We start from the raw sequence: 27,294 nt of genomic DNA on the forward strand, positions 1-27,294 counted from the left end.
GACAGCTGCAAGTTGTGATAATGCTGAACTAACACCCAGGTTTAATCTTCCAGCCCAATCACTAAGATCAATGGTCTGTATAAAACCTCTTAGCTATCTAGAGGTTTTTCTCTAGCTGACCGTGATGATACACCTGTTTTCCTCTTACTGATCCATATTTATGATACTGAAACAGGGCAAAGAGTTGTTCCAAGAGACACAACATTGAGAAACTTCCAGTGACACCTATTTTGGAGAGCAATGAATGTAAAATCAATAAAGAATAAATGTTGTTTTATTTATTAAAATCATGTTTAATGACCGTGCCTCCTGTTTCTCCTTTCCTGGGCTAAGATCTTGACTCAATTTACCATATCTATTCTACAGGACAAGAAGAAGGACCATTCACATTTCCTAATGGAGAAGTAGTGGAACAAAATGAAGACAGCAAGGACCGAACCATTATGCTTATGGGTTCCTCAGCTCAGAAAATCTCAGTGAGACTGAAACCAGCTGTGGTTCATAAAGGTACACAGACTGATCCCGTACTGCTGGCTGGTGATGTATCTCGTAGGCAGACAGAGAAGAAAGAACATAGGATGCCAGAAAATCCTTATCTCCAGGCAGCTCCTCCATCCCCATGTCCAAGCCCAATTCTAGGCCGCAAAAAGGGATACGTTAAATGGGAAAACAAGGACTCCAGCCAGAAGATGAAGGAGGAGCATCACAGCTGTAAACCCTCATACCAGGAACTTGAGCAGGTACATACATGATGAAACAAACTCTGTTTACACAACAGTACTGTAAAGCAGTTGGAGGGTGTGGGGGCGTGGCTGGGTGCAAAGGTGTCACCTTACTCCAGTGTAATTAATTGCCAGAACAATCCATGAGTGGCATCATAAATTCTTAGCCACTTTAACTCCAGCAATGATTCACTTCAAGCAAAAATTCTAGTACTAGGATAGGGCTTAGGGAATAAATTTTGAAGCCCTTGTTATGATTACGCTGATCCCTGTCAGTCTTAAAAGTGACAGGCAAGAATGTCGCTTACGACAGGATATTACTCCATAAAACGAGTAACATAGCCCCGAGTTTCTTCCTGCTTTTGGTGGCCTCTGCTCCTCTAAGTGACAGAATATACAGGGCGGAGAACTCTGCCTTTGTTAAACTGACAGTGAATCCCTTCTTTTTTTTTTTGATAACTTTAAGTCACCAAGAAATTTTGCTGTGTGAACAGACATGATGCCTCTTGCTAGGTTCACCTTACTCTACAAGGGTTCTGACAAAGTAGCTATTCATAAGACTGTATCACCTCAGATTTGGCCCAAAATCAGGTTTGTAGAAACACCACCTTTCCAGACAGGTTAAAGAGACTATCACAATATCAACAATGCAACTGATGGATGCATCCAGGCATGATTATGAGGAACAAAGGTGGACTTACTTTCATACTTTACTCATTACTATCGACTATTCTGAGATGGACAACATGGAAACAGTCCAACAACAGGACCAGAGCCTGATCTTTGAATGATCAGTATAACTTTCAAAGTAGCCTTTGCTGTTGATAAAGTGAGCTCATCTTTTTTGAAAGATGATTAGTTTATTAAGACAAAGATTAAGACAATTAGCAAGAATCTTCCAGTACAGACCACTTCTCTTTCAGTCAATAGTACATTCAATATAGACAAGGATGTGAAGTGTGGAGGTACTTGTAAGAACTGGTTCTTTAAAATGTCCCATTCATGTGAGTGCCACAATTGACACTTGTCCTTGCTCCCTCAGCAGATCCTGACCTCAATTACTGAACAGCAGCTGATGTTATAAATTAATGTCTTAGATTACTGTACATCAATTTCTGCATTAGTAGAGCAGTAAAGTGTGAGCTTTCTTGTTTTCCCTAGATTACTGCTGCTATGAGAGGAGCAGTGGAGGGTGGATAAATGCAGGTTGTGGACATGACTGTCAGATACCAGCTGCTGGAAAGTTTTAAGAGCATACACAAAGGATAGACCAGTGACTATGGAAATATTCAAATAAGTTACTGGTTCTGTTCCACTGATAAGAGCTACACCAACTTACGTTTATGCCAGTCAACCTAAACATACAATCGGACAGTCCTGAAACAAATTAAAAATAAAATACCATTCTCTATTTTTTTGTTTAGGAAAGGAATATTCTAAAGGCAGACAATGAAGGTTTAAAGATCCAACTGGAACAGGCACATAAAACAATTGAATCTCTCACAATCCAGAGAAGAAACCACGTAGTCGACAACCTACACCACAGAGACTGCTCCTAGCAGACAAGAGAGGAAATCTCCTGTGGAAGAATGTAAGACTGAAGGAGAGGTTGTGATAAAGCTGCTTTACCAAGTGAACTGGAGAGAGAGTCCGAAGGACGTTAAACAGAAATGTTCTCTTTACTTAACACACTTCCATATTAAACATACACTCCCAAATGTATAAATCCATTCCTTTGACTTTTTAAGGTAATTTAGCATTATCTGTGCAACGAAAATAGTATCTTCTGGGTTTGCTTTTAAAAGGAGTGACAGTGTTGCTGAAGTTTCTGTTCATGATGAAAGCCATGTGGATTCCCCAGTGACTTGGCTGTCAGCAGCACCACCTTACTCTACAACTGTTCTGACAAAGTAGCTATTCGTAAGACGGTGTCACCTCAGATTTGGCCCAAATTCAGGTTTGTAGAAACAAATGTTCAGTAAAGCTGAGTATTTAAGTAAAACTGTAGAAATATTCCATTAAGAGAAACAGTTCCTTCTCATTGTGGCTGAAACCAATTAAAATTATGAAGTGAACTATCATCTTCATTTCCAAAGTTTAACAAGAATATTAAGCTAATGATATTTGATTATTTGATTCATAGACTTTAAGATAAACTGACAATTTTTTTAAACCTCTTTCAGAGCTTTAGAAGTCCTGCTGCTCAAACACTTACCTTTGTTAAGGTAAAATAGATGAGACTATAGCGAGTTTACATTTAATACTGCTTCCATTTTTGTGTTCCGCACCACAGCTTGGAACACTTAGCCCTACTTACTTGGCTTAAGGGATAGCTTGTTCTCCACATATGGTAGATATGGGACAAGGCTGATTATTTTTTTGTCATGTCAAAGTGGACACCATTGTTGAGTAGAACCTTGAGGGCTGTATTATGAGGGAAACTATACAGTAATCCCAGTGCAACAGTTACTGTATTCCAGAGCTCCTAACACCTTCTGGTTCTAACCAAGGTTTCTCCATTTTCTCTCTCCTAGATTTCACATGCACTTTAGGTAAAGAGTCAAGATGAGTGTGCTCTTATGTGTGTAAATTTTGTATAGTAAAAGGTGCTAGGGATGTAACTTAGTTTTCTTAAGGCTACAAAGTGTACATATTGTTAAGAGACAACAAAACAGTCTTTCAAGTTACTGATAAATCTACTTGTCAGAATAGCCAATTTTAAGATTGCATTTGCATTCCAAGAGAATCTGTACACTTAGTTGTATAAAACTTGCTTGCATTTATCAAACAGGGATGTCATCACACATTTAAACATCAGAAACTTATGACTTTGATATATTTATCTACAAACTCCACTTAATGCTCCTCAAGACTTGTAAGTTACAAGTCCATTATAGATTGAAATTTAGTCAACCTATTACAATAGCATGTGTGCTTTGTGTTCAAAGTGGTATAAATGTATGCTCCATCCACAGTCACTATCAAGTATATGAATGCTTTATTTATAGAAAAAGTCCATTTGGAACTACCTGCCAGTTTAGTGATTCTAAATTATTGTTTTGAAGTTGGATTGTGCTTACATCTCCATGCATAAGTAAAAACAAATGGAGGGAAAGAGTAGTAGTAGTAGATTTTCTGTTACTTTACTGTAAATAACTGAAATGCATAGAACAAAAACCAGCAGCTGTGAAGATTGTACAGCTTTTTTTCCCTCATACACTAAACATGAATTATTAACAATTAACATGGAATTGCACTTTGATCAATGAAGCAATCTGAATGGCTTTCAGGTCATGTCTGCAAACTTGCTTTGCCCATTTTCTGTAAGCTTCTTGATTTTGTCCTCTATTCAGGGAACTACAGCAAGGCGTATTTCTAATAGGCATTTAGCAAATAAAAGTCTGTTTCTACAACGATTAAAATAAACAAGATAAAATTGAGTATATTTTCACGTATTTTGAAAACACCCCAGAAGAGCAGCTAAGACTCATCTATCTTGTTGTGCAGCTAAGAAAACTGCTTGCTTGTGGTCTAAACTCTGGATTCTAATAGAATTTGTGTGTGTGCATATACTTTGTCTATGCTGGGGGCTGGAGATCATGAGCAAACTCTTATTTAAAAAGAAAATTGCCTACCATCAGCAGCTGGCCCAGAGGCTATTGTGCTACTAGGCTGAGTACTTAATACTCAAAATTGAGTTATGACCATAGATTTGTAGTCTTAGATGCTGACTTAATGTTTCTCTGTGTTGTTGTCTTGCTCGTACAAACAATCTGAATGACTTAAAAGGGATCTGTTTGCAGGAATGTTGTACAGAACAAGTATGTGGTGCTTCATGTATGCTGAAAACTTCCTGCTTCAAAGAAGTCAGTTGATACCTGGAGAATTTCAGAGCTCTCAAAGCACCTTCAGGTTCCCCTTACAGTTTTCTCTTTTTTTTTTAATGGTGGTAGTCCCTTTTATTTCTTTTGGGACTTCCTTTTTGCTGCATGAAAGACTAATAGCAGAAACTGTCTACAGGGATACTGGTAAAACTGACAAAGCTACTGAACAAAAAATCACTCACATCTGTATTAATCTTCAAGCTGCTTTATCTTAGGAAAAAAGATACAATTAAAGTACTAAGTGCTGTTTAAAAGTCATGTTAGCAAACACTGATATTGAAATTTATCTTGTCATGGATAATTTAAATGAAAGGCACTCACCTTTATTCCTTCTTCAAGCTCAGCTGTGTTTCGTGTACATACAGGAAAGAAGAAAAAACAAGTGCCCCCCCACCTCAACTACTGCTTATTTAAGTGTGAATTCTGAAGTAAATAGATTGAGTAATATCACAATTAACAAGGCAGGGCTACTGTTCATATTCAGATTAAACACAACTGCCTTTAAAGTAGCTTATATATGTTTTTGGAAATACGTTTTTGTTACAGTAGCAATCTGTTATTTTGTTGTAACTGATCTCTATGGTAACTTGAAAAATTTTGGTTTTAATGCTGTTTGAGAAGACTGAAAAACTGTACAGATTGTAAAGATTTTATATAAATTGTAAGATTTCAGTTTAATATTTATAATAGAAAAATATTAAAATTGCACTTCAAGCCTCTGAGTTTGTATGTCAAAGAAATCTAAACAACCTATATTCATCTTCCTTGACTGTCATCTGCAACACTTCTGCAGGATTAACCTCGTACCAGAGTCCCTAGTCTAGCTTCACCTTCTGTGAGCCTTAGAACATTGCCTGAGAAAACTTAGGAAGCTAGGTATTTGCCGGTTATTCTTTCGGTATTTTCATGGTTGACACAGTACAGACACCGTTTTGCTACTCCCTATTCCAGGTATTACAAAGCACAGTTCTTCATTAGCACAATCTCTCACCTCTGTTAAGAATGCCAATTCTGAAAAGATTTAACAGCACGACAGCCTGTGAAACAGGCTTAAACAAGTTTAAACAAGGCTTCTGTACTGTCTGCTAATGCTGGCTGTTGCACAGGCAGCACTGTAGCACCCTAAAGACTTTCTATTCTTTGCCTTGTAGTAAACCTCAAAATACCTTATCTCAAATATGTTTTCATATGGGGCAATGAACATTCATTCAGTTATCTTCAATCATCTGAGGGAGGTGAGGGAAGAAGACAAGGTGTGCAGACTAACTACTGAAAACAATTCCTGTTTATATGGGCAAATCTGCTCTACAGTCTGGCACGTACACAACAAGTTTTACTTCATAATTATAGAAATTAAAAAAAGAAAACTTCAGAAGTAGTTGGAGGATATTTCCTTAGTTTACGTAAAGACAAAAGTAATGATCATGTAGACCTATGTAATTTTTTTTTTACTAAGATAAAATTTAACTGAGATTCCTTAGTAATCCCAGACAATGCAGTAGGGATATATTTGTGACATGCCCTGTCTGTTGAACTTTTCCTATATTGTTGTCTACAGCTTTCTCCAGTTTAGTCAAAATATATTTGTTACTTTTCATTATCATAAAAAGTAAGTTCCATCACTATTGTAAATCACCAGCAGGAATTCCTCCTTACAAACACAGGAGGAACACATGGTGGATCCAAATCACACTACACAAGTGATGCAAATGACTTCAAATACAGTACTTTATTCCTCAGTGTTTACAGCTGTTAACAAAAGTGTCTCTCTCAAATCCTGGGAAAAAAAAAAAGCCCAACCTATTTTTCAATTCTTTATCAAACCAACCAATATTCAGGTAGATATTCACTAAATGTGAATAAACACAAAAATGCTCACAAACATATATATGAAAATCTTTTACTTACAACAGAGTTTTTGAAAATACTTTTTTCCAAGACAAACATACAAAATTTGAGAAGAGGTTTAAATCAATTATTTTCACGGTATTATTGCATCTTTTGATAAATTAAAACAGAAAAGGATACCTCTATGAAATGTGGTGGTGCTTACTTTGGTTTTCAACTACTGGCTTCACATTTTGGAATTATTTAAGAAAAACTGAAATGGCCAGATGAAAAAACAAAGTCTCCAACCTATTTAAATTTCCATCTTTGACATGGTCTACATAAATTATTTCAATATCATGTTTCAATTACATTTAACTGTTAGAATTACATATGGGCACATAGCTGGTTCACTTCATTCAGAACTGTCCTGCCTGCTACAAACAGGATAAACTGATGAGTGTAAAAGCACCAAGGCACATCCACATCCACAGTTACAACAGTTCAACTAAACCAGTGCAACTGCACATCTTAAGACTTATGAAATCTTTATGCATAGATAAGCCATCTGATTTTCCTAGCATATTTCCCTGGTGAAGCTAAATGCTTGACTGCTGTTCAGAAGTTGCTTGTAGCAAAAAATAACATTGGGATGAGCAAACAGAATTTTATATTAAGGCTTTGGTTGTTAAAAACTACTCTCTCAGTTCCTTTGCTGACCAACACCTCCAAGGCCAGCAGTCTCAGCTGGTATGTCATCAAGTTGTGAGCTATTCCAGAGCATTACGCAAAAACCAAGCTCAAAAGCAAGAAAACCAGTACTATGCTCCCACATGACCCATGAGGGTCTCTCCATAAAGATTGCAGAGGCTGACAACGGCTTTGGCCAGAAAGGAGTATAGAAAAAAATTGGCAAAGGAACTATATTGCTAGCAGTTGGGTGAAGTTAAGCCATTATTTCAAGTTCACATCCAAGCTAACATGTTCAAGCAAGGAAAACTCCTGCCCTTTTTTGTTAGGCACCTGCTGGGACCCTGAAGTATGGGTAAAGCCGTATCTATCACATCACAAGCAGCATTCTCAAGCAGACTATGATCTGAGAGGAAATAAAGGGAGAGAAACTTTCAAAGTTTATCTGGATTAAAATTTCAAATGAAAAGGTTGGTGATGGCTAATTAACAAAACTGACACAGGCTTTTGAAAGAGCTAATAATTGATTTTGAACAGAGCTTTACATTCATGCATAAAGCTGCCTATGAAACAGGACATGATGCACGTGTTCCTTAAGGTAAAATAACATCTTTAAAGCACACCAAATATGGACACCAATAGGAAATTTATGCAGAAAGAACTCATAACTGTGGAACATAAAACCAAAATCAAATCCTAAAGCTCAAGCTGCAGTTAAGCCTACACCTACATACTCCATTAAAGTGCTTCAAGGTTTCCGTGCTATGCAATCAACAGACATCCCCAGGTTATCAGATATCTTCCCGAATCTCCCTGTAGTAACCTAACCCTGATAAATCCTGTCATGAGTATATACTTGGGCATCATCTCCCTGTTCCACCTCTGTACTCCGGAGTGGCCTCACAGCGGGGAGGAGATCTGAAAGATGCTGGACAACAGAAACTGTCATCTTTAACTGACAGGTCTAAATTTAATTCTTGTCTACATGTATTTACAGCCATAATTGTATGAAAGCTACCTCCTCGTTCTAGAGTAACCCTGTCTGTGAAGGAGAAGGCACCCATACCAGACCAAGACAGAGTTTCTCTTAGGTTATCAGACCAACTGGGTGGCAGAGTAAGAGAGAGAGAGGGAGAGAGAGAAGTCATTGAGGAAGGGCAACTGCTGTATGAGATGTCTTATTAGCTGGGCAGTTGGCGATTCCCAAACATAGAACAGGCAGGGGAGGGGGAAAAAAAAAAAAGAAATGGTATGTTCTTTCTCAAGAAGCTCAGCTTATTCAACCTTTATGCCTCAAGGCTGATTCAGAAGGAATATATAAATGAACTCTTACCAGACATGATGGCTGCAGAAGTTTCCTGCCCAATCTGATTGTAAAATAATTTTATGAAACACCAATAAAATGGAAAACAAGTAAAATGAAAATAGACACTATCAAAACTCACCATGATTCCGAGTTCACAGTACACACTCTGACCTTCAAATAGTCTCCGATATATTTATGAACACACAAAACAACCTGATTTTATTAGTTTCTGTAGTGTATTAATTCATAATGTTACTTTTATGTGAAGTTCTGGAAGAATAGGAAACCTAACTGAATAATTTTCACCAAAGCCTTAAGGATTTTAACATTTTACGTTAAAATTTGTTTACACGTCCCACATGAAAACTAGATGAAGAGAAAAAGCCTGAAAGCAGCATTCCCGAGTCTTTTAAAAGTGTTTCCATCCAGTTCTTAGGCCCATTTTGTTTTTCTACACAGCATTTTGAAGCAGGGGAGTGGACATGCAACATGCAATAATTAGAGAGGCCTGAACATTAAATAATATAATTTTTGTTTGTTTAGAAAGGGTTTTATTCAGTTTTCTGAGGCTTATTTTAAATAAAATAACATATTAAAAAACACCATATGAGCAGTACGAAAAACAAGGACTTCAGTCATCACATTTTAGTATAAAAGTTCTGTTCAGGTAACTAAGAGAATTCAATGACAACATCAGTTGGTCTAATGCAATGATTCATATGGTCATACTTAATTCTAATCTAAACCCAAGTTAACATATCTAAATTCCTGATACCAGTAAACACCACCACTATATTTTGCCAGTTACTCTGTTAATATTTACAGTATTTTAGTATCTTCGGTATCCTCCCCCTCCTCTTCCACCATATGGATCACCATAGCCTCCCCTGCCACCATAACCTCCCCTGCCACCATAATCTCCCCTGCCACCTTGGAAGCCACCTCCACCTCTTCCACCACCTCTGAAACCCCCACCTCCAAAACCACCACCTCCTCCTCCTCCTCCTCTACCCCCTCCACCCCCCCAGTTGCCCCTTCCACCTCCACCCCCACCTCCCCAACCACCTCTTCCACCACCTTCTTGTCTTTTTTGCCAAGGAGGCATTTCGGGAGGAGGTGGTTCAATCTCTGTTGGTCTGCCTCCACGGTCAGGTACTCTCCCCATCAGAACCTACATGGAAAAATAGGTAATTTTCAGTTTAAAAAAAATAGTAATAACAACTTGAAGGGACACAGGGTTCTTCTCCTATGGACAAAGACATGCTGCCTGCTCCTTACAGGAAATATAGCCCCCTCGGTGTGGAGTTTGACAGCAGAATTCCTATCTCCTGTCCTTGTAACTTGCCACAACACAACAGAACTCTGAAAGTTATCCCATTTTCCACCTGTAAAATTGAAATAACTGCAGCTAGCTGGCTCATCTTACTTTTGTGAAATCTTTATGAAGAAAACTACACGCATGTGAAGCATTAGTATTACAATAACAATAGACATAATTCATATAATATATATATTAATATATAATACATATTCATATAGAAAAGACTCCTTATGGTGCAGCTCTTCTACTTAAATTTCAAAGTTCAAGTTGAAACCTAATCAGCTGGCAAAAAAACATAAACTGGCAAACTGATGCTCAACTCTCAAGAAACACCAGTTTGCCTTAGATTAGAAACTACTGACACTCAGTAGAGAGCTGGAACAGACAAAATACATAACATGCTGCAGTAACACTTTCAAGAAAAGAACAAAAAAAAGGGATCTTGATTTTGGTGGATATTACTCAAGTGTACAAAAGGGAGACTGTACTGAACAAAGTTACACAAAACATTAAGTTGAAGAACAGAGAGGTATCCAAGTAGGTCTTTTTGTTGTTGTTTGCACATTTCCTAAACTCTTGGTGTGATGAATGGTAACATACTCTGGTCAGTTCCAGGCACTCCAATTAAAGTCCTCTCAAGAAAAAAAAAACAACTTTCTCTGAGATCTTACAATAATTAAGAAATTTCAGAATCTTTGGAATCAAAACATATCTGGAATCAAAACATACTAAACGCGGCACAAAACTTTGGAAAAATCTGTAAACAAAGGATTAATAAAATAAAGGATTAATAAAAACTAATTTAAAAAGGATTAATAAAAAATAAAGGATTAATAAAAACGAAAAATTAAATACAAAGTATTAATAAAAATCAGTAAATAAAGGATTAATAAAAAATAAAAAGGACCAAAAATGGTCACCATTTGAGTGGTGAAACTAACGTCATTACTCACAAGCTTCAGCTTATATCATACACAAAAAAGCAGTACAATGTTGATTTATTACTGTAGCCAAACCAATTAATTTTACTTTGCAGCAAAATGACACTTCCACAGAAACTTTTGTGATTTATAATATACTGATAAAGACACTGGTTTACAAATGGAACAACATAATCCTGGCAACAGGTCGCCCAGGAACTGGTACCAGAAAGACTTACACGTACCCTTAACTTGAGGCATGCAGTTCCACTGAACTCAAGAGGTCATTTGCGCACACCCCCCACCACTGTTCCTTCTCATCTAGACTACTGTTTCATCCTGTTGCATGACTGACTGTCTAATAAGATAAAAAAGAAGTTGCTGCAATGTTTACTGGAATGCTGCAAACCTTCCTTTCTTAAAGCGCCAGGTATCTTGCAAAAAGAAATTAAAATACTAAGCAAAGAGTGTAATCCCAGAATTACTTTTGATAGGTCTGTAAACTCACATGTCCTTTTATCACATCCCAGAAAGAAAAAGTATACCTTGTTGATTGCACAGACTGTATTTTCCCGTGTTGATCCACTACTTGTTCTTATGATCTTCGATAAATCTTCTCGAGCAGCAAGAAGGTGAGCTAATGTAATAGTTGACTTTGGAGATAATGCATAGCGCTTGGGCTGATAGATTCGTGCTATGTCATCTGTTTTTACCTAAATGATAAAATCAAACACAACTTACTTGCTAAGCATAAAACACACAAACACACTTACCATAAACCATGTGTTGGTCTCAGTAAGTTTCAATTTGAACACAGGGTGTACTGTCTGAAAATCTAGGTTATCTTAGAAAATATAGCGCCAATTGTTACCAATTTTCTTCATATTGATGGAGCTATTGTACCAAAAATGCTGCTGATTATGTTTAATTGATGCTGAAGCTTAGCACCATTACAAAAGAAACTCTCCTGTCCACTGGCATCAAACAGATTCTTTGATGTTTTCCAACGTATCTAAAGACTAAAACTTAAGAGTTCAAACTGCTTTCTCAAGAGCTTTACATAGTCATATTTAACAGATCACTTTGAAATGGGATGAAAACAGAGCAGCTTCAAAGTAAGTTCAATTTGTGGAAAACAAAATTAAAATGTATCAATGCAGCAAAACACTTGTACAAGCCATGAAAAAGTGCAACTGAGAAGGGGAGAAAATAAGATTTTTTCCAAACACACTTTGATGATTCATTTGTTTAACAAAAAAGAATAAATAAATACACTTTCTGGGAACATGTAGAATGATCTTCTGAGTAAAAAGAAATTTGATCTTGGATGGACAAGACAACAGGTGCTGTTTCTTTACATGACTGTTTCGCTAGGCAATTACTACACCATTTATGGATCCATTTCAGTCTGCAAACTTACCCCTCCTGGGGACTGAACAAATTAAAAAAAAACCAAAACAACACACACAAAAAATGCCACACCATCAAAAGCAGAGAAAGTTATCAATACCTACTTAATGGCAGGGATAAAAAGGCAAGCTAGCAAATAAATTATAAAAGGACAACAATTTGCCTTTTGGCTTAAAAAAAAAAAATTTAAAAAATCTAAATTATATCAATGCCAAAACATTTTAAATCCCCAAAACCTTCTTGGAGAAGTTATAAACAAATATTTCTACAGGAGAAATAAGGAAAAAAAGATTTAAAATCATATGTAATTTTGAATTAATATGTAACCTGGTTATTTCTGTAACTGCATACTATTTCACATCAACAGTCTTTATAAGACAGGAAAATTAATCATCTTAGTACTTTATCATTATTAAAAGTCTCTTTAAATTATTGTTCTATTGTGAAAGTGTATTCATTGTTTTTCACAGTTTGAATGAGATAACATCAAGTGACTTAAAATTTTAGTCTGTTTAAGTCAGTCATCAGTTAATATCAACTAGCTTTTAGAAGTATATTTTAAATTTGAAAATATATAGTTGTATTGGTACAGCTATAAGGAAGTTATACGCGTAGGGACATCTCCTGGCTTGTGTAAGCTAAATGCCCTCTCTTCCTTTCTTGCAGCATAAAAGCATCCACAACCCCTGCAGAAATTAAATAGTGAGCCATTCCAAAGCAGCACAGGAGCATCTAGACTCACATCTTCCAGTAATAATTAGTGAGCTTCACGAAACCGATTCTGTCTGCACGCATCAACGACAAATTGTGACACCAGAAAGACTTGTAACAATCCCTACTTTCAGTAAGCTTTCAAAGTTTTAAGACTTATCCATCTTAAGCTTTCTACACAAACCTTCGGAAAGAAAGTTGATCCTGAAGCTCATGAGCAAAAACATCTGCCTCCAGCTTCCCACTGGTATATTCGTCAAATTACAAACTTTTTGTATCTTATCTCCCTACTCTCTTGGATAGAAACAATGTATATTTCTAGCTCAGAAATATCAGATTGGTTAAATCATAACTACTTTTTAATATACAGAGTGCTAGGAAATAGTACAAATGAAACAATCACAATTAAAATGATACCAGCAGAGAAAATCCAGAGGAGTGGTTTGGAATTTTTAGCCACCTGAAGGATTACGAGTAATTGTGTGCTTTTCTCATACAAGCTGCTATTCAAATAACCTGTTCAACTGACCACCTGTTTATTCAGTAGCTTTGAATCCAGGATAGGTAGCCGTCACTGTAATCTCACTGACTTTATGGGCAGTCACTCTTGGCACCCAATCTATGTTAAGGCCCAGTGTTTGTTTTCCTCTTGCATCTGCATGAGAAATGCTGAGGTTCCCTCCTAGTTTACGTGATTGGAGGGGGATGGATATAGGAAAGAAAAGGGGAGATGTGAACTTATTGAAGTGAGAAACCCCAACAGAGGATGCTAAAATTTATAATTGTGAAGCTATAAACAGTCACAAAGGATGGACTGTGCCATCTGGTCAAATCTTGCCCCTTCCTCAATATCTAGGACTTGGATGTTACAACCTGGGATGAGAAACTTGTTAGAAAGAGACAACAGTAATGGAAGTGTATTTATATGGCATGTATATTCGGTAGGAAGACCAGGGGAATTGTAGCAGTCTCCCACCTACAGGAAGCAAAAGATACAGCAAGCTTACCTTTGCTCTATCAGACCAGCCAAAAGACTGCACGGTCACATCTAGCCTCTTCATTAACATACGACGGCGACATTCGTACTCACTGCGAAGAGCATCATTGATTTTTTCCAATCTTTCCTGCAGTGTTACAATAAAAAATCCAAACATTCAAATCTATAAAGTTATAGAAGTCAATTTAAAGTTAACCCCATTCAGCAACTAAGATGTCTATCCCCACGTGACCACTATAAACTATATAAAATTAGGAGTGCATCTGTATAGTGCTACAGTGATATGTATATACAAAATATTTTGAAAGTTAATAAGTAGATGAATCAACACAAAGTCTGTTTTATAACATTAATTCTGGAAGTAGCTGATTAGCATTGTTAATATTTAGCAATTGAATTTTAGTATTAATATTTAGCAATAGAACAGTGACTGTAAAATGGACAAAGTTAGATGAAGCCATATGCATTAATTTTGACCATCCTGTTAAATACAGAAAAGAAATGGAGAGACTTTTTTTACCACTTGGTCAGAATTCAGAGGTTTTGTTAGCAGTGATTTCCCCACATGGCTATTTTGAGCTTTTGAGAGAATGTCCTTTATCTGAAACAAAACACATACTTCTTCTCAGAACACAAATTATATTTACACTTATTTCAGTACAATTTGCTGCAATCACAATTTGCTACTCGTAAGATCAAGTATAGCACGTTTGTTTTAGCAGACTCATAAAAACAGAGACACATCTTCTGGCTTATCATCCATTACAAAAAGATTTCCTGAATATTTTCACTACATGACCAACCTCTATACAAAAATATTTTAAGGCACACCAGTTCTCCTAATTATAACAGAACAATATCTATATGGCAAATTTATCAAGTGCATATAGGCAGTAGGACTAGTTAAACTACTCATTTTACTTAGTAGTAAGTGCTGTTAACTACAACTAAGGAAATGTAACAATTGGAAGCTAGGAGTTCTGTTGCCAAATGCTAGACTTGGCTACAAAAATCTGATGATGGGTGCTAGTAAGAAAGGCAGGAGATATGATAGGTATGCGGTCATTCTCTGTCACTACTTTTCTTCTAATCCTATAATTGATTCCATTTAACATTAGGTTTAAGACTTTTGCTCCAAATCAACCTTGCTCATACTTCTTCCATTAGTTTTTGCCCTCAATAATCAGGGATGAAGTATGCTTTCTCTTTCTGCCTTCCAAACTCCACTGCATTCTCCTCTCTCATTACGAGAAACTTCTACCTCCTCTTCTTGAAGGAACTTCCTTTGCCACAGCTCTTCTAAAACTGTTACCATGAACACCCACAACACTCGTACATAACTTTCAGCCAACTGATTTTTCATCTGGAGTAGACTGCATGCATATTATTGTTCCTGCAAGTTTTGCACACAGTCTGATGAGAAAAACTACATCTTCATTTGCTTTTGTAATAATTATGGGGAACCAAGTCAAACAAGACCAAAACTAGAGTCTATTTTCTTTTACATGTCACAAGGAAGGATTAAGGTAGTGCATGATCTACAGTAAAACCTGTAGCTGAGGACAGCCATTAGATACATTTGCAAGGACTACAAGACTTCATGTAGGCACACAGGCACTTTAAATTTATCATAAAGGTATGGTTCAAAGTGCACTCTTCCAGTATTATCTTAGCTCATCTTGTCAGAGTTTTGAGCTCTATGTATTACAGAAATATCACCTCCAGTGATAGCTATGAAAAAAAACTCTAGGAGATAGAAATCAAATTCTAGAGCATCTAGTTAACTGATTAAAGAAAGCTACTTTAAAAGGAATACTTGATAAACCAACTCTCATATTTCAGGGTTTTTGTAATTATCTCCTTTTCTTTTTTTTTTTTTGCATATACCAAGGAAAGAATCTGATCTCAAATTTTGTGTGAAAACCAAGGTGTATATTTTGTTCTTTTTACATCACCTTTGGGCAGCACTGTGGCAAGTTAAAAACACAATATCCCCAGAAAAAGCCTGAAGTAAAAAATATTGTGCAGGGAGCAAATTATGGGAAAACAGTATTTTGACTCCAGCAGAAAAGACAGCCTAGTAGTGTCTGAAAAGTGGCCATCTAGTTACTGTAATATTCCCCGCTATTATACTCCATCCACATCAAAAAAGAGGTTACTATAAGGGGTGAAGTTCAGTTCCATATACCCTACTGATCCCTAGACTCCTCTTTCTCTGCTAATTCTTGCTTCTTTGCAACCTTTATTTTCTTTACAAAAAGCCCTCCAGGGCTGTCTGATTTGCCTGTCTTCTAACTGTAGCAAACTTGTTTTGATTTTAGTGAAGCATGTACATGATGCCTCTCAATCTACTTCAAAATTCAAATGTACCTACGCACAAACTATGCTTGAGTTTAAACAAATATCTGAAGAATCAAAAACTAAAGTTAATAATCAACAATATAATAAAATCAGCATGACAGCAAGAGATTAAGAAATCAGTAATTAGTATAGAAGAAGGAATAAACAGCAGATGTATTAAAAAAATTCTATTATGCATGAGGTGTCTATCCATATACCATTACGGTCAGAAATATAACCTCAACCTCACAAGCTGAAAGGAAGAGCGTCTATCAAAATGAGCCTGGCTGCTGGAAAAAAGCTACACAACAAAACCAAAACAAATCCTCAACGTAATTTATAGCTACAGAATGAAAGAAAATCTGGAAACCAGCAATGCTGAATACTATCTAGAGATTACAATTATTGCAAGTTTGCAGCTGCAAGGACAGCTAAGAGGTAAATACAATACTGGGCTCCACATACAAAAGCCATACATTCTGCCATCACAAGTCGATCACAATTAAAAGACCTAACCCAGCACTGTGTACTCCTGATTTCCATAAACTGAAAAATGAAAGGAAGTCTAGAGAGAACAATTAAGGAAGAGAATCAGTGAAAATCAGCACTAGAAGAAACAAGAGCAGCTAAATGAAACAATCCTTTATTGACTGGGAAACTGCCTCCAAAATTTCTGCAACCTTTTCTTTCCAAGTTAAAGAGAATACCTATGTAATTTTATCCAGTGACAGGTTTATAAAGCAAGTAACATTTCAGAAGGAATCTTTTCACTGATGAACTGGTCTACGTTCACGTTTGTGACCCACTGTAAAGTCATACCCAGATTGCTGGATCTCCACTTTACTCCCTCACTCCCATCAGCAGGACTCTGAGGGAACATCCTACAACTATAATGGTGAAATAAGCAGAGCTGCCTTACAGTTACAGAATACATCATCCAGCCTTGAGTGTATAAGCACAAGAGCTTTGACATACACCTGTCTGCCAGAGGACAAGAATACAACTGATGTGAGAATCTATGCTATAACCCACATTCCGAAACATGACAGTTGCCCTAGATTAAGAAGGATAAGCAGGAGTTCAAAAAAACCACCACAACCCAGAAAGAAGTCTGTATGTGTAAGTGGGAACAATACCAAAAGCAGTGCCCAGATAAAAAAGCAGTGAAAACATACTCATAGAAATGTAAAACAAATTGTAACAGCCAAATCATTCTCAAGTTCTCAGACACTCAGCTGTAAAAGCCAACCAATTAATTAAAAGCTAGACAGAGATGAATATATTTGACTATTCGACATACTGTGTAATCAATGACCTTGGTAACTTTAAATATTTATGGTATTACTTTGGAAGTTCACACACTCTCTAAAAATAGTTTAAAAACAAATCAGTTATTGGTTTTGTTTGAGACAAAAATACTGACTTCAAAATCTGCTGTATAAAAATATACAGTTATTGGATTGTTACCAAATAAAGCATATCTTTATGTATTGAACATGACATTTGTCATCTGTTTTATAAGTCTATATTCCTTTAAAAAAATTTTAGCTCACATTTCACTACCATGTTCCATATATTTATTACTTATCTTTACCCTCTGTCAAAATAGAGCAATAATTTATATGTTTAACACCATTTGCACAGATAAACATCGTATATGCATGCACCTCCAGGGTTTCTAAGATTTTGAAGAAACCTGACCTGGAGAGAGGTGTCATTTTATTAATTTAAGCTAAACTATCAACACTTTAAGGAAGGAACATTGTCTTAATTAGTCATAAGGTGTACTGCACAATTGTAGAAAGATAACCTAAAAATCTTAAGCATGAAATATTTTTAACCCATCCTCTGCCTCTCTTCCATTTACCTGCAGATCATTTTAATTTCAATATTTATCTAACTTTAAAGACATTTTTGTTTGATCTTTATGTCTGGTGAACAGGACAACTCATTTGTCTTGTTCCCTGCACCATTACATCTGTAAAATTATTAAACACTAACAGTTAAAAGCAACACACTAACTTAAACATGAATAAATTCTAGGAAGTATTGCCAAATATTTTTAAAGATAGTCTTCCCATATTTCACTTAAATGTTATTTTAGCTTAGTTTTGATTTAATTTCTTCGGTAATCCTTTATAGTTTCTTTTCATTCTCTACTATTAGGGGACTACTTTTCGCATATTAGAAAACAAGTAACATGGGCAAAAAAAATTGAGAAGTCTTTCAAATAATATGGTATTAAGAAGCCTTTCAAATAAGCAGTATTAGAATGTCACTTTGTAATTAGGTGTGAAATTCACACTCTCTCGACTGGAAAAAAGCCAGATGCGAACATGAGTTACAAAGCACAACACTGGCATAAACTCTTCTGAATCTTTGATCAATGTTCCTTTAGAATTTATGGGGTTTTTGATACTACATTTCAGAATGCCTCCCAGAGTTATCCTTTGTAAAGATACTTTACAAGGGCACAGCATCTTAAAAAAAACAACTAAAAAATTACTATTAGTTTTTCAGTGCTATAGAATAACATATAATATATTTAGCAGTAGGAGGCTGTGATATTGTCAATTCATCTCTCACATTTTCTTATGTATGTTGATAACCACTACTCCTGTTTATTACAGGAGATTCATTAAAAGGTACTTCCTGTGACTGCATATTCAAAGTTTGAGCTACTATAAAACTCATAGTTTGAATGAAGAAAGCTGATTTTACACTAGTCTTTTAAATAAACTGACAAATTATTAAAAACAATTAATGTTCTAACATTCCATACCAAAATACAATGTGTGATCTGTCCCTTTGGTAGATTGCTGCTGCACAGCCAAACTATTCTCAGAACTATTCCCACAGCTACTGACAATGCTGAAGATGCTAGACAGAGACAAAGAGTAGACATGTTGAAATGCTGCAGATACATTTGCAAGTTCAATAAAAATACCAGATTAGTATGTAAGTTTCTATTACAAATGAGATAGTATAATACTAAAAATAAACAGTGCAATTTTACACAGAACCTAATGAAGTCAGAAGCAACAAAATATTTGGAAAAAGAAATTGATAATTTCAAGTGAATTTTTGTGAGAACCTAAAAAAAGTAACAAATGGCACTCTGAAAAATAAAGTTTACAAAGCCAATGAATTCCAGTTGGTGGTATCACCGTTCTAACGCAGCTACTTCTACAAATCTAGGTGTCTAACTCTGTACTGTATCAAAATAACTCTGAACCTGTCCTATATTAAAGTAAGGGATGAAGGACAAGGAAACACATAGAAATTCTACAAAATCTCCTGAAAGGTAGGAAAAAAATCCTTTGTTTGTAAGGGATGAAACATGCAGAGAACAAATTATGCTATTAATTTGGAGTCACAGAAAATGAACGAACTAGTTTTGCCACCCTTCTACACTCTTAAGTGAGTACAAGTGGTATAACCACTGTGGAACTGACAGACCTGAAAACCATCGCAAAATAGCCCAGGCAGTTATTATTAAAAACCAAAAAGATTTTTAAAAAAAAAGATAATACGCTTTAAAGATTCTGCTCATTTTAGTACTTATGGAACTGTAACAGTTTACATGAACTGTAAGAGTAACACCCTACACACCAGTTCAAGCCTGTGATCCTATCTGAAAGGAAATCTTGGACTTTGCAAAAGGTGGCAGATACTAGGAGTCTAATAATTCAAAGAAAACTTTCTAGACTCTCTATGTGTGTGTGTGTGAAGGAACTGGCCCACCAGGTCTGGTCTTGCTGTGCTGCAATTGCAGAACTAGAGTCCTACCCCTTTAACATGGGATGAAACTAAATCTGTACCCAAGAAGCGAAGCAAGGAAGTGAGCAAGGAAGGCCACTACCCGTGGCTGCAGCCTACAAACCCACATGGATGTAAACACATCTAACACGCAGGGAGGGAGATCAACAGTACCAGGCAAGTTTCAATCAATTAGTTATTAGCTAGAACTCTGACATTTTCATCCTCAGAAAACAGTGCTAGAATTGCTTCTTCATTCTTTCAAAAATATTTAACGGAAAGGCTGGATATAAAGATTTCTGTAGAACTAAAGAGGTGAAGCACAGTTAATAGTGCAGGAATTGGCATATTCACCGTCACCTGGATGCTGCTTTTTATAAATGAATCTATTAAAGGTTTCACCTTGTCACACTAAAGATGTACAGATGTAAGAAAACCGTGCAAGTAACAGGCCCTCTCCCCAAAACCTCTGAATGTTCACCTGCCCACTGGTCGATGGGAAGAGGAGGAGGAGGAAGAAAAAAAGATGCATAATCATGTAAAATTATTAAACTCAAAAGACTCAGCAGCAGAGGGAGATTCATTTCCATGTATCTCCCATAATTCTTAAAGGGGATCGGTCACTCACTCTCTCCCCAAATACTAGGGAGAAATAAAGAGCAAAGCTTTTAGCTGCCTGACAAGAGAAGATAAATTCCACCCCAACAGACTATTCACATTCTGCAGTGAGGAAGTCAGATTACGGATCACATCAGTGAAACGAGTTAGAAACTGGTGGGACACAACTGAAAAGAACTATCCTGTTGAATAAGGTTTAAGTTGTCTTATTCAGGCATTTTCACCCTCTTCTGCAACTAAGGAAACGGCACTCACAAATCAATACTTGCAATTAAGAAATTAATAAACTAAGAAGCAAAAATGTAAGTTTTGGATATTAAATTTAAATACAACCCAGAAATGACTACAGGTATATAAATGCACAACTAGTTATTAACCAAAGTTTTCTGCTTGCTGCAGCACGTTTGAATGGGTAACAGGAAAACTATGTTACTTCAACCCATACCTTAAATTTGCATGGCAAAGTATGCCTCATCAGGTACATCGCATCCTCAGGGAAATGCTGAAATACTTCACCTCATAACTAAAACAGTTTAACCTAAACACTAAGCTGCCTTTCAGAATAAAAATTCCTTTGCACTTGTCAGATAGGGCTTTTATGGATTAGACTGTTGGGCCCTTAACTCCAAGATGAATGCTTACAGAGATAATGCTTACAGTTTAACAATAGAGAGAACACATAAAAGCCCTTACCTTTTGTTCCACATTGGTTAACAAGGGAGGAATATCAGAAGACGAGGAGTTTGGCAGGCCCAGTGCATCGCAAATAGCTTGCACTTCCTGATGAATTTCATTGTGCTTTTCCAAATGAGAGCCTTTAATCTTCTTGCTGTTCAATATCTTTAAAGCCTGAAGTTCTGTACTTAGAAATACTAGAGAGAAAAGTGTCATAATGGCATTAGTGACACTTGAATATTTCTGCATCCACATTCTCATATACATTTATAATAAGACCATGATAAAAGGGAGACTCTTTCTGAGTTCTCTCCCAGACAGGTCAGTATCAGTTTCCTATTCTTTATCTGAACTAATTCTCACCTAATTCCTACCTTCAGTCTACACATTGTATTTAACTGCTTAAACCACTTCCACCACCAGACCCATAGTTCCTTGGCTAGTTTCATATTATCACACTGGTTCCTGCTGCTACTCCTTTTTCCAAGTCCAGCTTAAACCTAGACTTTGCTTCTCTCAATCCTGCTTTCAGCACCTTCAAATCACGTAGCATTTTCTCTTAATCTGCCCAGAAACCTCTCAGAAACACAGGAAGCAAGGTCCCAGTTTCAGCTGAGCTGGAACTGGATCAAGAGAGGGATCAGGAGGCCTCAGTAGGTTGAGCCATACTTCACAAAGAAATTTTAGTTTCTGCTAAAATAGTTTTCTAATAGTTTTCTATTTTCCACTTCTGCACCAGTGAGCTGATGCATGCTCAGCTAGGTTGTAATGATTGTGCACATGTACTTAAATACACTAAAGAACTACTTAATGTAAATTGTACAATAGTGATAGAATATGCATGTACAATACTGCATTGTAAATGGGAAAAATGGTTATAACTTACAGAGGAGTTTAAGACAATCTTCTTTCTCTCTTAATCTGTCCTTGATGTCTCCAGATACAAGCGATGAATACGGACAAGCCATTTCTCTCAGAAAGCCACTAATCTCAAGCTGGAAGCTCTCTATATCTTTATCACCTATGGGAATAAATAAAGGCAAAGCTAATGGCTTTTTACAGAAACATCAAACTGTAATCGAATTTTCTTAACTTACACGTTTAAATTGCAGGTTTTAATAGCCCAGACAAAGATTTACCACCTACCACCCTAGTAACATTTTCTTTCTTCTTAAAGAAGTCCTACATACAAACAGACAAGCCTTTTAATAGCTACAGCAATACTGTACTCATGCTTTGAATGAGAAGGTGATGCTACAGCAGTTTTTGAAGACATGAATGCAAATGAACATCACTAGGAAGTGAACAGCTTATGTTACAAAACACCGTATCAATGCAGTTAATTTTCTGATGAACAAGTTACAGGAGTCATGAGCCTGTTATTTTCAGTGGTTGTTTTTAGTTTTACTACTTTTTTGTGAAAACACAGGCAATATAAAATCTCATCCAAGTTCCAGCACTCAACAGAAAGAATCAGGTAGCACTAACAAGCAACGTGCATACCTACACACAGTGCTGAACGGAACACTGCATCGGACCAACTAGCTGAAAATAACAGGCACTGGAACTTAAGCCATCAAAATATGATTACATATAACAACCACTTGTAGGATGTATGAATGTACTTTTTATATTTATGTCGACCTAAAAAAGCCCCAAAACACTTTTTTTTTCTTTTGAAAGAATCTTCACAAGATCAGACCTTAATCTACGAGCCACACACGTGCAAATATCAGCCTCAGTTTGGCTACCTTTCAGCTATCTTCTACACTTCAACACTGTAATTTCACTATTAGCTGAACAATATGGGTCTAAATCCACTGAAAAATACTAAATTACTTTAATAAATTAACATTCATATACCATCTGTTGAAGTGATGCTTTCTTCCATATTACAAAGTGACTTTATTTGGGAACCTAACCAAACGCAAAGCTCAAAAAATTCTGGTGAAGACAATCCATTTTCTGCTGCTTTGTTCAGGGCTTCCTCTTTCAACAGGGGACCCGTGTACCTGCACAGAGACAAAAACATTAGTGATAAGAAGCAAGTTTAATGTAAAATATACATTTAAAAATCATTTTACTATAAGCTGGTTAGTAACTACACTGGAAGAAATTAATCTTTGTAAGTTACTTTTGCCAAGGAATAATTCAGACTTTTTTTAACAACACCAAAAAATGAGTATAAAGAAAATGGCTTGTAAGAAAATAGGAGGCAGGCATTTTCACATATCACACGTGTATGTGAAAACAGAGTTTCGTCTCTCAATACACACTAAACAGACAAGAACTCCAGCATTAATTCAAGTGTTTAGTCAAATTTCCTCCCAACATAAACAACTCACTGCCCTAGAGTACTGGCAATAAGATAACTGAAAACTGAGCTAAATTTTACATTGTTTCCGCTCTGCTGCATCCGAAGCGCCTCGGCGGGAGGTCGGCAGGCATGACCGAACCGGGCGGGCAGCCGGGCCGGGGGCAGGCCCGGACGCCCCCGCAGAGGCACCGCCCGCCCGGCCAGCCCCGGCCTCCCAGCGGTCGCTCCAGGACGACTGCACGTCACCGCTTTTAAACCCTCTGCACCCCAAGAAACGCCCACGGAGCCGCGCTTCCTTCGGCTTTCCCCGTTACAACCAGGGCAAGCCCAACGCAGACGCCGTGACCCCGCTCCCGGGCGAGGCGAGAGGCCCAGCCCCGGCCGCCGCCGGGCCTCCCCCGGCACCCGCCGGAACGCGGGGCCCGTCCCTCCGCCCCCCGCCAGCTACCCGCCGCGGCCGGCGCCGCTCGGCTCCGGCCCCCGCCTCCCGGGCCCCGGCCTCCCGCCCGCCGCGAAGGGGCCCCGCTGCGCGCAGGGCCGGGTAGCGCGGCGGCGGACTCCCCTCGGCTCCTCGCCCCGCGAAGGGGGAGCCGCTGCTGCTCCCGATTACCCCAAGGCCTCCAGCGCGTCCAAGATGTCGCACTCCATCTTCGGGCCGGGCGCCAGCTCTCTCATGCCGGCACCGCGGCTCGCCGCCGCCCGCCGCGCCGCGCTGTGCCCTCCTCAAACCGGCCCTCCGCAACCTGCGCCCGCCGCTGCGTTCCGCTGCCGCCGCAGGCCCCAGGCCCGGCGGGAGGCCCCGGGCTGCTCCCGCCCCCTCGCCCGGCGGCTGCCTGCCGCGCTCGGAGGGGCTGCAGGGCCGCCCCGTGCCAGCGAGTCGCACGGAGCTGGAGGTGACCTTCCGTTAGGCCGGCCCTTGCTTTCCTCCCTTACTGAGGAGCGTCCAGGTTCTCTCACCCTTCCCTGGCAGGCTTGTCTCCGGGCCCTACTGCCGTCCCTGCCCGGATTGGGCCCCAAACCACTGCCCGCTGCAGTCGGCTCACCCGTCACCTGCCCCCCCTCCATCAGGTACCAGCACCTGGAAGAAATACAGGACCAGGAGAGACCACGGCCGGCCGCCCTTTTGGCCTCCGGACATGGCTGGTGCCTGGGGAGCCAGCTCTGCCACCCACAGACCCTTAGAGCCTGCCCCACGTCTCGTCTGGGACGTGGTTAAAAAAGCAGGTTTTTAGGCCTGGCCCTCTGCAGTATTTCTGGGATCTCTGTGAATTTCGAACTGTGAAATTCTGCCTGAGGCGGTGCAGACCACAACTACAGGGCCCCCGTTGCCCGGATCTTCCACTGCGGGGGGGCCTCAGCCTTGCCCCGGGGGTGCGGGCCTGGCGGGGGGGACCAGCTCCCGGAGCCTGGGTGAGCTTAAGATCCAGGCTGTCTATGATATTTTTAATAAATTACGGAGGGAAGCTGGGATAGGCGGGTTGCGTTGCACTGCCTCACGCGATGGTACCAGCTGTGAGAGTGACCAGCTGCTCCTGCCCGAGGGGTGCAGGGTTTCCAGCTGGATGTGGCCGTTGTGACGAAGACCTTGGAAGCAGCGTACAGCTTTGTAGCCGGTGTGGGATTGCGTACTGCGTGTAATAGAGTGGGATGACCCGCTGTCTCTCGCTGAGCGTGTCGCTTTTCAGTCCTGTGACCTGCAGGGATTCCCAGTTTCAGTACTATTGGACCTATTAACTGGAAAACTAGAAGGCAGGTCTCCCAAAACACGTGACTTTGTCTGATCTTTGATTTCTTTTGTCTTCTATTTTGAGATGTCTGGGTTCTCATTTCCAAGCGATGTCAATGTTGAGAGAGAGACATAAACTAGCGCCAGCTTTTTTTGTCTGTTTGTTCCCAAACTATCCCTGTTTTATCCCTCGCTCACAGCCACTTCTGGGGAAGCATCCCCTGAATTCCCTCTAAAACAATATTGCTACATTAGCTCCTCAGAGTTTTTGATTTCATCTAGCTCAGCCGTAGACTCCTATCTTTCTGATTAACTAGAAGGAAAATTCTGCCTTTTTTTTTTTACCAGTGTTGTCTTATATGGACCTTCAGAAAATCCAGCAGTTGAATCTGATGAAGACCTGTAAAGGTGTGCAATCAGATGGAAATAATTACAACACAGATATTCTTAATGAGCGAAATCTCCACAATTTTTGAAGGAACTATTTTGAATTATTTCCATTTAGCAGAAGACGTGGCTTTATTGAGTACTAAGCTTTAAAAAAAATGGGAATCAGGACAGCCATGACATTCCCCCCCACACAGAGGCAGGAATCTAGAAATTAAAATCATTATTTATGGCAGTCAGTGGAAAGAAGAGCATCTTACAGTCTGATAGGCTTATGTTGACCATATGATGTACATCAGTGCCAGTAGCTCAGCGGTCTCTTTCACAACTCTCAACCGCGTCTGGCTGCATATGACTGAGCTTTAAGAGGACGTTTGTTTCAAATGGGTTAACATAATAATTTATGTAAATGAAGGAGCATGCACCTGAGAGCGGAGATTCTGAAAATAAGAACTCCTACTCCTGTTTAAACAACATTAATGTCCAATTAATAGAGTGTCCAATTAATTGAGAAAACAAGATATGCAGAAATAGACAGAAATAGCCAGTTTTCTTTCCCTTTCTTTTCTAAAGGTGTATCTTTATGCTACCCGCAGTGAATCATCACTGTACAGTTGTTCTGAGAAACCGAGTAGTTTTCATATCACCCAACAGTGCATGCTAAGAAAAAGAACTGCAAACAACTGGAAGTGAAACTAGCATAACATAATCTATCAAAACTAAAAAGTAATCTGGTAATTTAAGAGGTACTGTGTGGTACAAGTAGGTGGCAGCTTTATTCACTGGGTGTCTCTCTCTGCAAATTTTCCTACATGCCATAAAGGTATTTTGCTAATTTATGTTACAGGACAATACATGAACTAGTAATTTCTCCTACTGTCTTTTGATAACGTTGCATATATATGACAGCCAAACACATGCATCAGTCACTGTTTTAATTCCACAAGATTTTTTTGAAATATCCTAACTTTTCTGTAAAGTAGACATATTATGTATATGAGAAAATACAAGTCTGAATTTCACAAATTGTGTCTTGAGACCCACAAGTGAAAGACATTTTTGGTTGTGATCACTTAGGTTGCCGTAACAACTTCTCGCAACTTTGCCATTCATTCAGTCCACGACTTTCTCCATGTCCATTCCTGAGTTTCCCATCCCTGGGGGAGGAAAAAAAAGTTGTGATAAAGCTGGCTAAAAAATATTTTGTAGCAGTCTACTCCCACAGGAGTGGACTTTGCCTTTGCCCCATGCCCTTCATAATGTACAAACAAGAACACCAAGGGAAGAGGTCTCAGCATGCAGCCATTACTTTCATGTGAAAGGCGTATGTGGCTTCAACTAGGTCATCACTGCCCTAAGAGCTTTTCAGTTTTTGTCAGGATTTCTTTTTCACTGCTTTGCCAGTCAGCCATCTCCCTCAGCAGTCAGGTGAGTCCCGGTGCTAGCACAAGGAAGGAGGAGAACTGCACAGCCAAGGTTAGAAAATGAAGATAGCACTGGATCAGCACTGACTTGAACCAACTTGAACTGATACGAAATGGCATCTTCATTGAGCATACAGCTGCGGCTGTCTACACCTCTCTTAAATATATTGGAAAGTACCCTGAGTTGAAACCAAGGTGAAGATAGGAATTTGGGGGATAGGTCTTCTGCCAATTCAAATTAAATCTCTACAATTACAAGT

At 38.5% G+C, this 27,294-nt stretch overlaps 2 protein-coding genes across 6 annotated transcripts in view; one reads left to right on the forward strand and one right to left on the reverse strand.

Annotated features, from left to right (window-relative positions):
• Positions 1–5,233, forward strand: part of RASGRP1 (RAS guanyl releasing protein 1) — a 45,691-nt gene extending 40,458 nt beyond the window's left edge. For all 4 annotated transcript variants that reach the window (XM_072865571.1, XM_072865572.1, XM_072865573.1 and 1 more), the window contains 2 exons: positions 367–740; positions 2,147–5,233. In XM_072865571.1, the coding sequence (XP_072721672.1) occupies positions 367–740; positions 2,147–2,281 (509 nt within the window). In that variant the 3' untranslated portion in view covers positions 2,282–5,233. The remainder of the gene's footprint in view (positions 1–366; positions 741–2,146) is intronic.
• A 1,113-nt stretch (positions 5,234–6,346) lies between these two features.
• Positions 6,347–24,388, reverse strand: FAM98B (family with sequence similarity 98 member B). 2 transcript variants are annotated; one of them, XM_072865169.1, is made up of 8 exons: positions 23,576–23,881; positions 23,044–23,192; positions 22,067–22,201; positions 21,199–21,377; positions 14,309–14,389; positions 13,799–13,915; positions 11,216–11,383; positions 6,347–9,600 (listed from the first exon to the last, which is right to left on the reverse strand). In XM_072865169.1, exons 1-8 carry the CDS (start codon positions 23,626–23,628, stop codon positions 9,259–9,261), a joined length of 1,224 nt encoding a protein of 407 aa, XP_072721270.1. In that variant the 5' UTR covers positions 23,629–23,881; the 3' UTR covers positions 6,347–9,258. The 2 variants fall into 2 exon arrangements, with proteins under 2 accessions (XP_072721270.1, XP_072721269.1); XM_072865168.1 differs by lacking the exon at positions 23,576–23,881 and adding an exon at positions 24,108–24,388 and having other exon boundaries at positions 6,349–9,600.
• Between the last annotated feature and the right edge of the window lie 2,906 nt (positions 24,389–27,294).

The sequence above is a fragment of the Ciconia boyciana genome, chromosome 6 (genome assembly GCF_034638445.1).
Source record: "Ciconia boyciana chromosome 6, ASM3463844v1, whole genome shotgun sequence".
NCBI lineage: Eukaryota > Metazoa > Chordata > Aves > Ciconiiformes > Ciconiidae > Ciconia > Ciconia boyciana.

Excerpts from the sequence above, each read along its gene's own strand:
- FAM98B (XM_072865168.1), bottom strand. The coding sequence starts at position 24,172 with ATGAGAGAGCTGGCGCCCGGCCCGAAGATGGAGTGCGACATCTTGGAC. Across the intron at positions 14,390-21,198 it reads TAACCAATGTGGAACAAAAG|ATAAAGGACATTCTCTCAAA; the intron begins GTAAGGGCTTTT and ends GTTTTGTTTCAG. Across the intron at positions 13,916-14,308 it reads CTCTGAATTCTGACCAAGTG|GAAAGATTGGAAAAAATCAA; the intron begins GTAAAAAAAGTC and ends GTAACACTGCAG.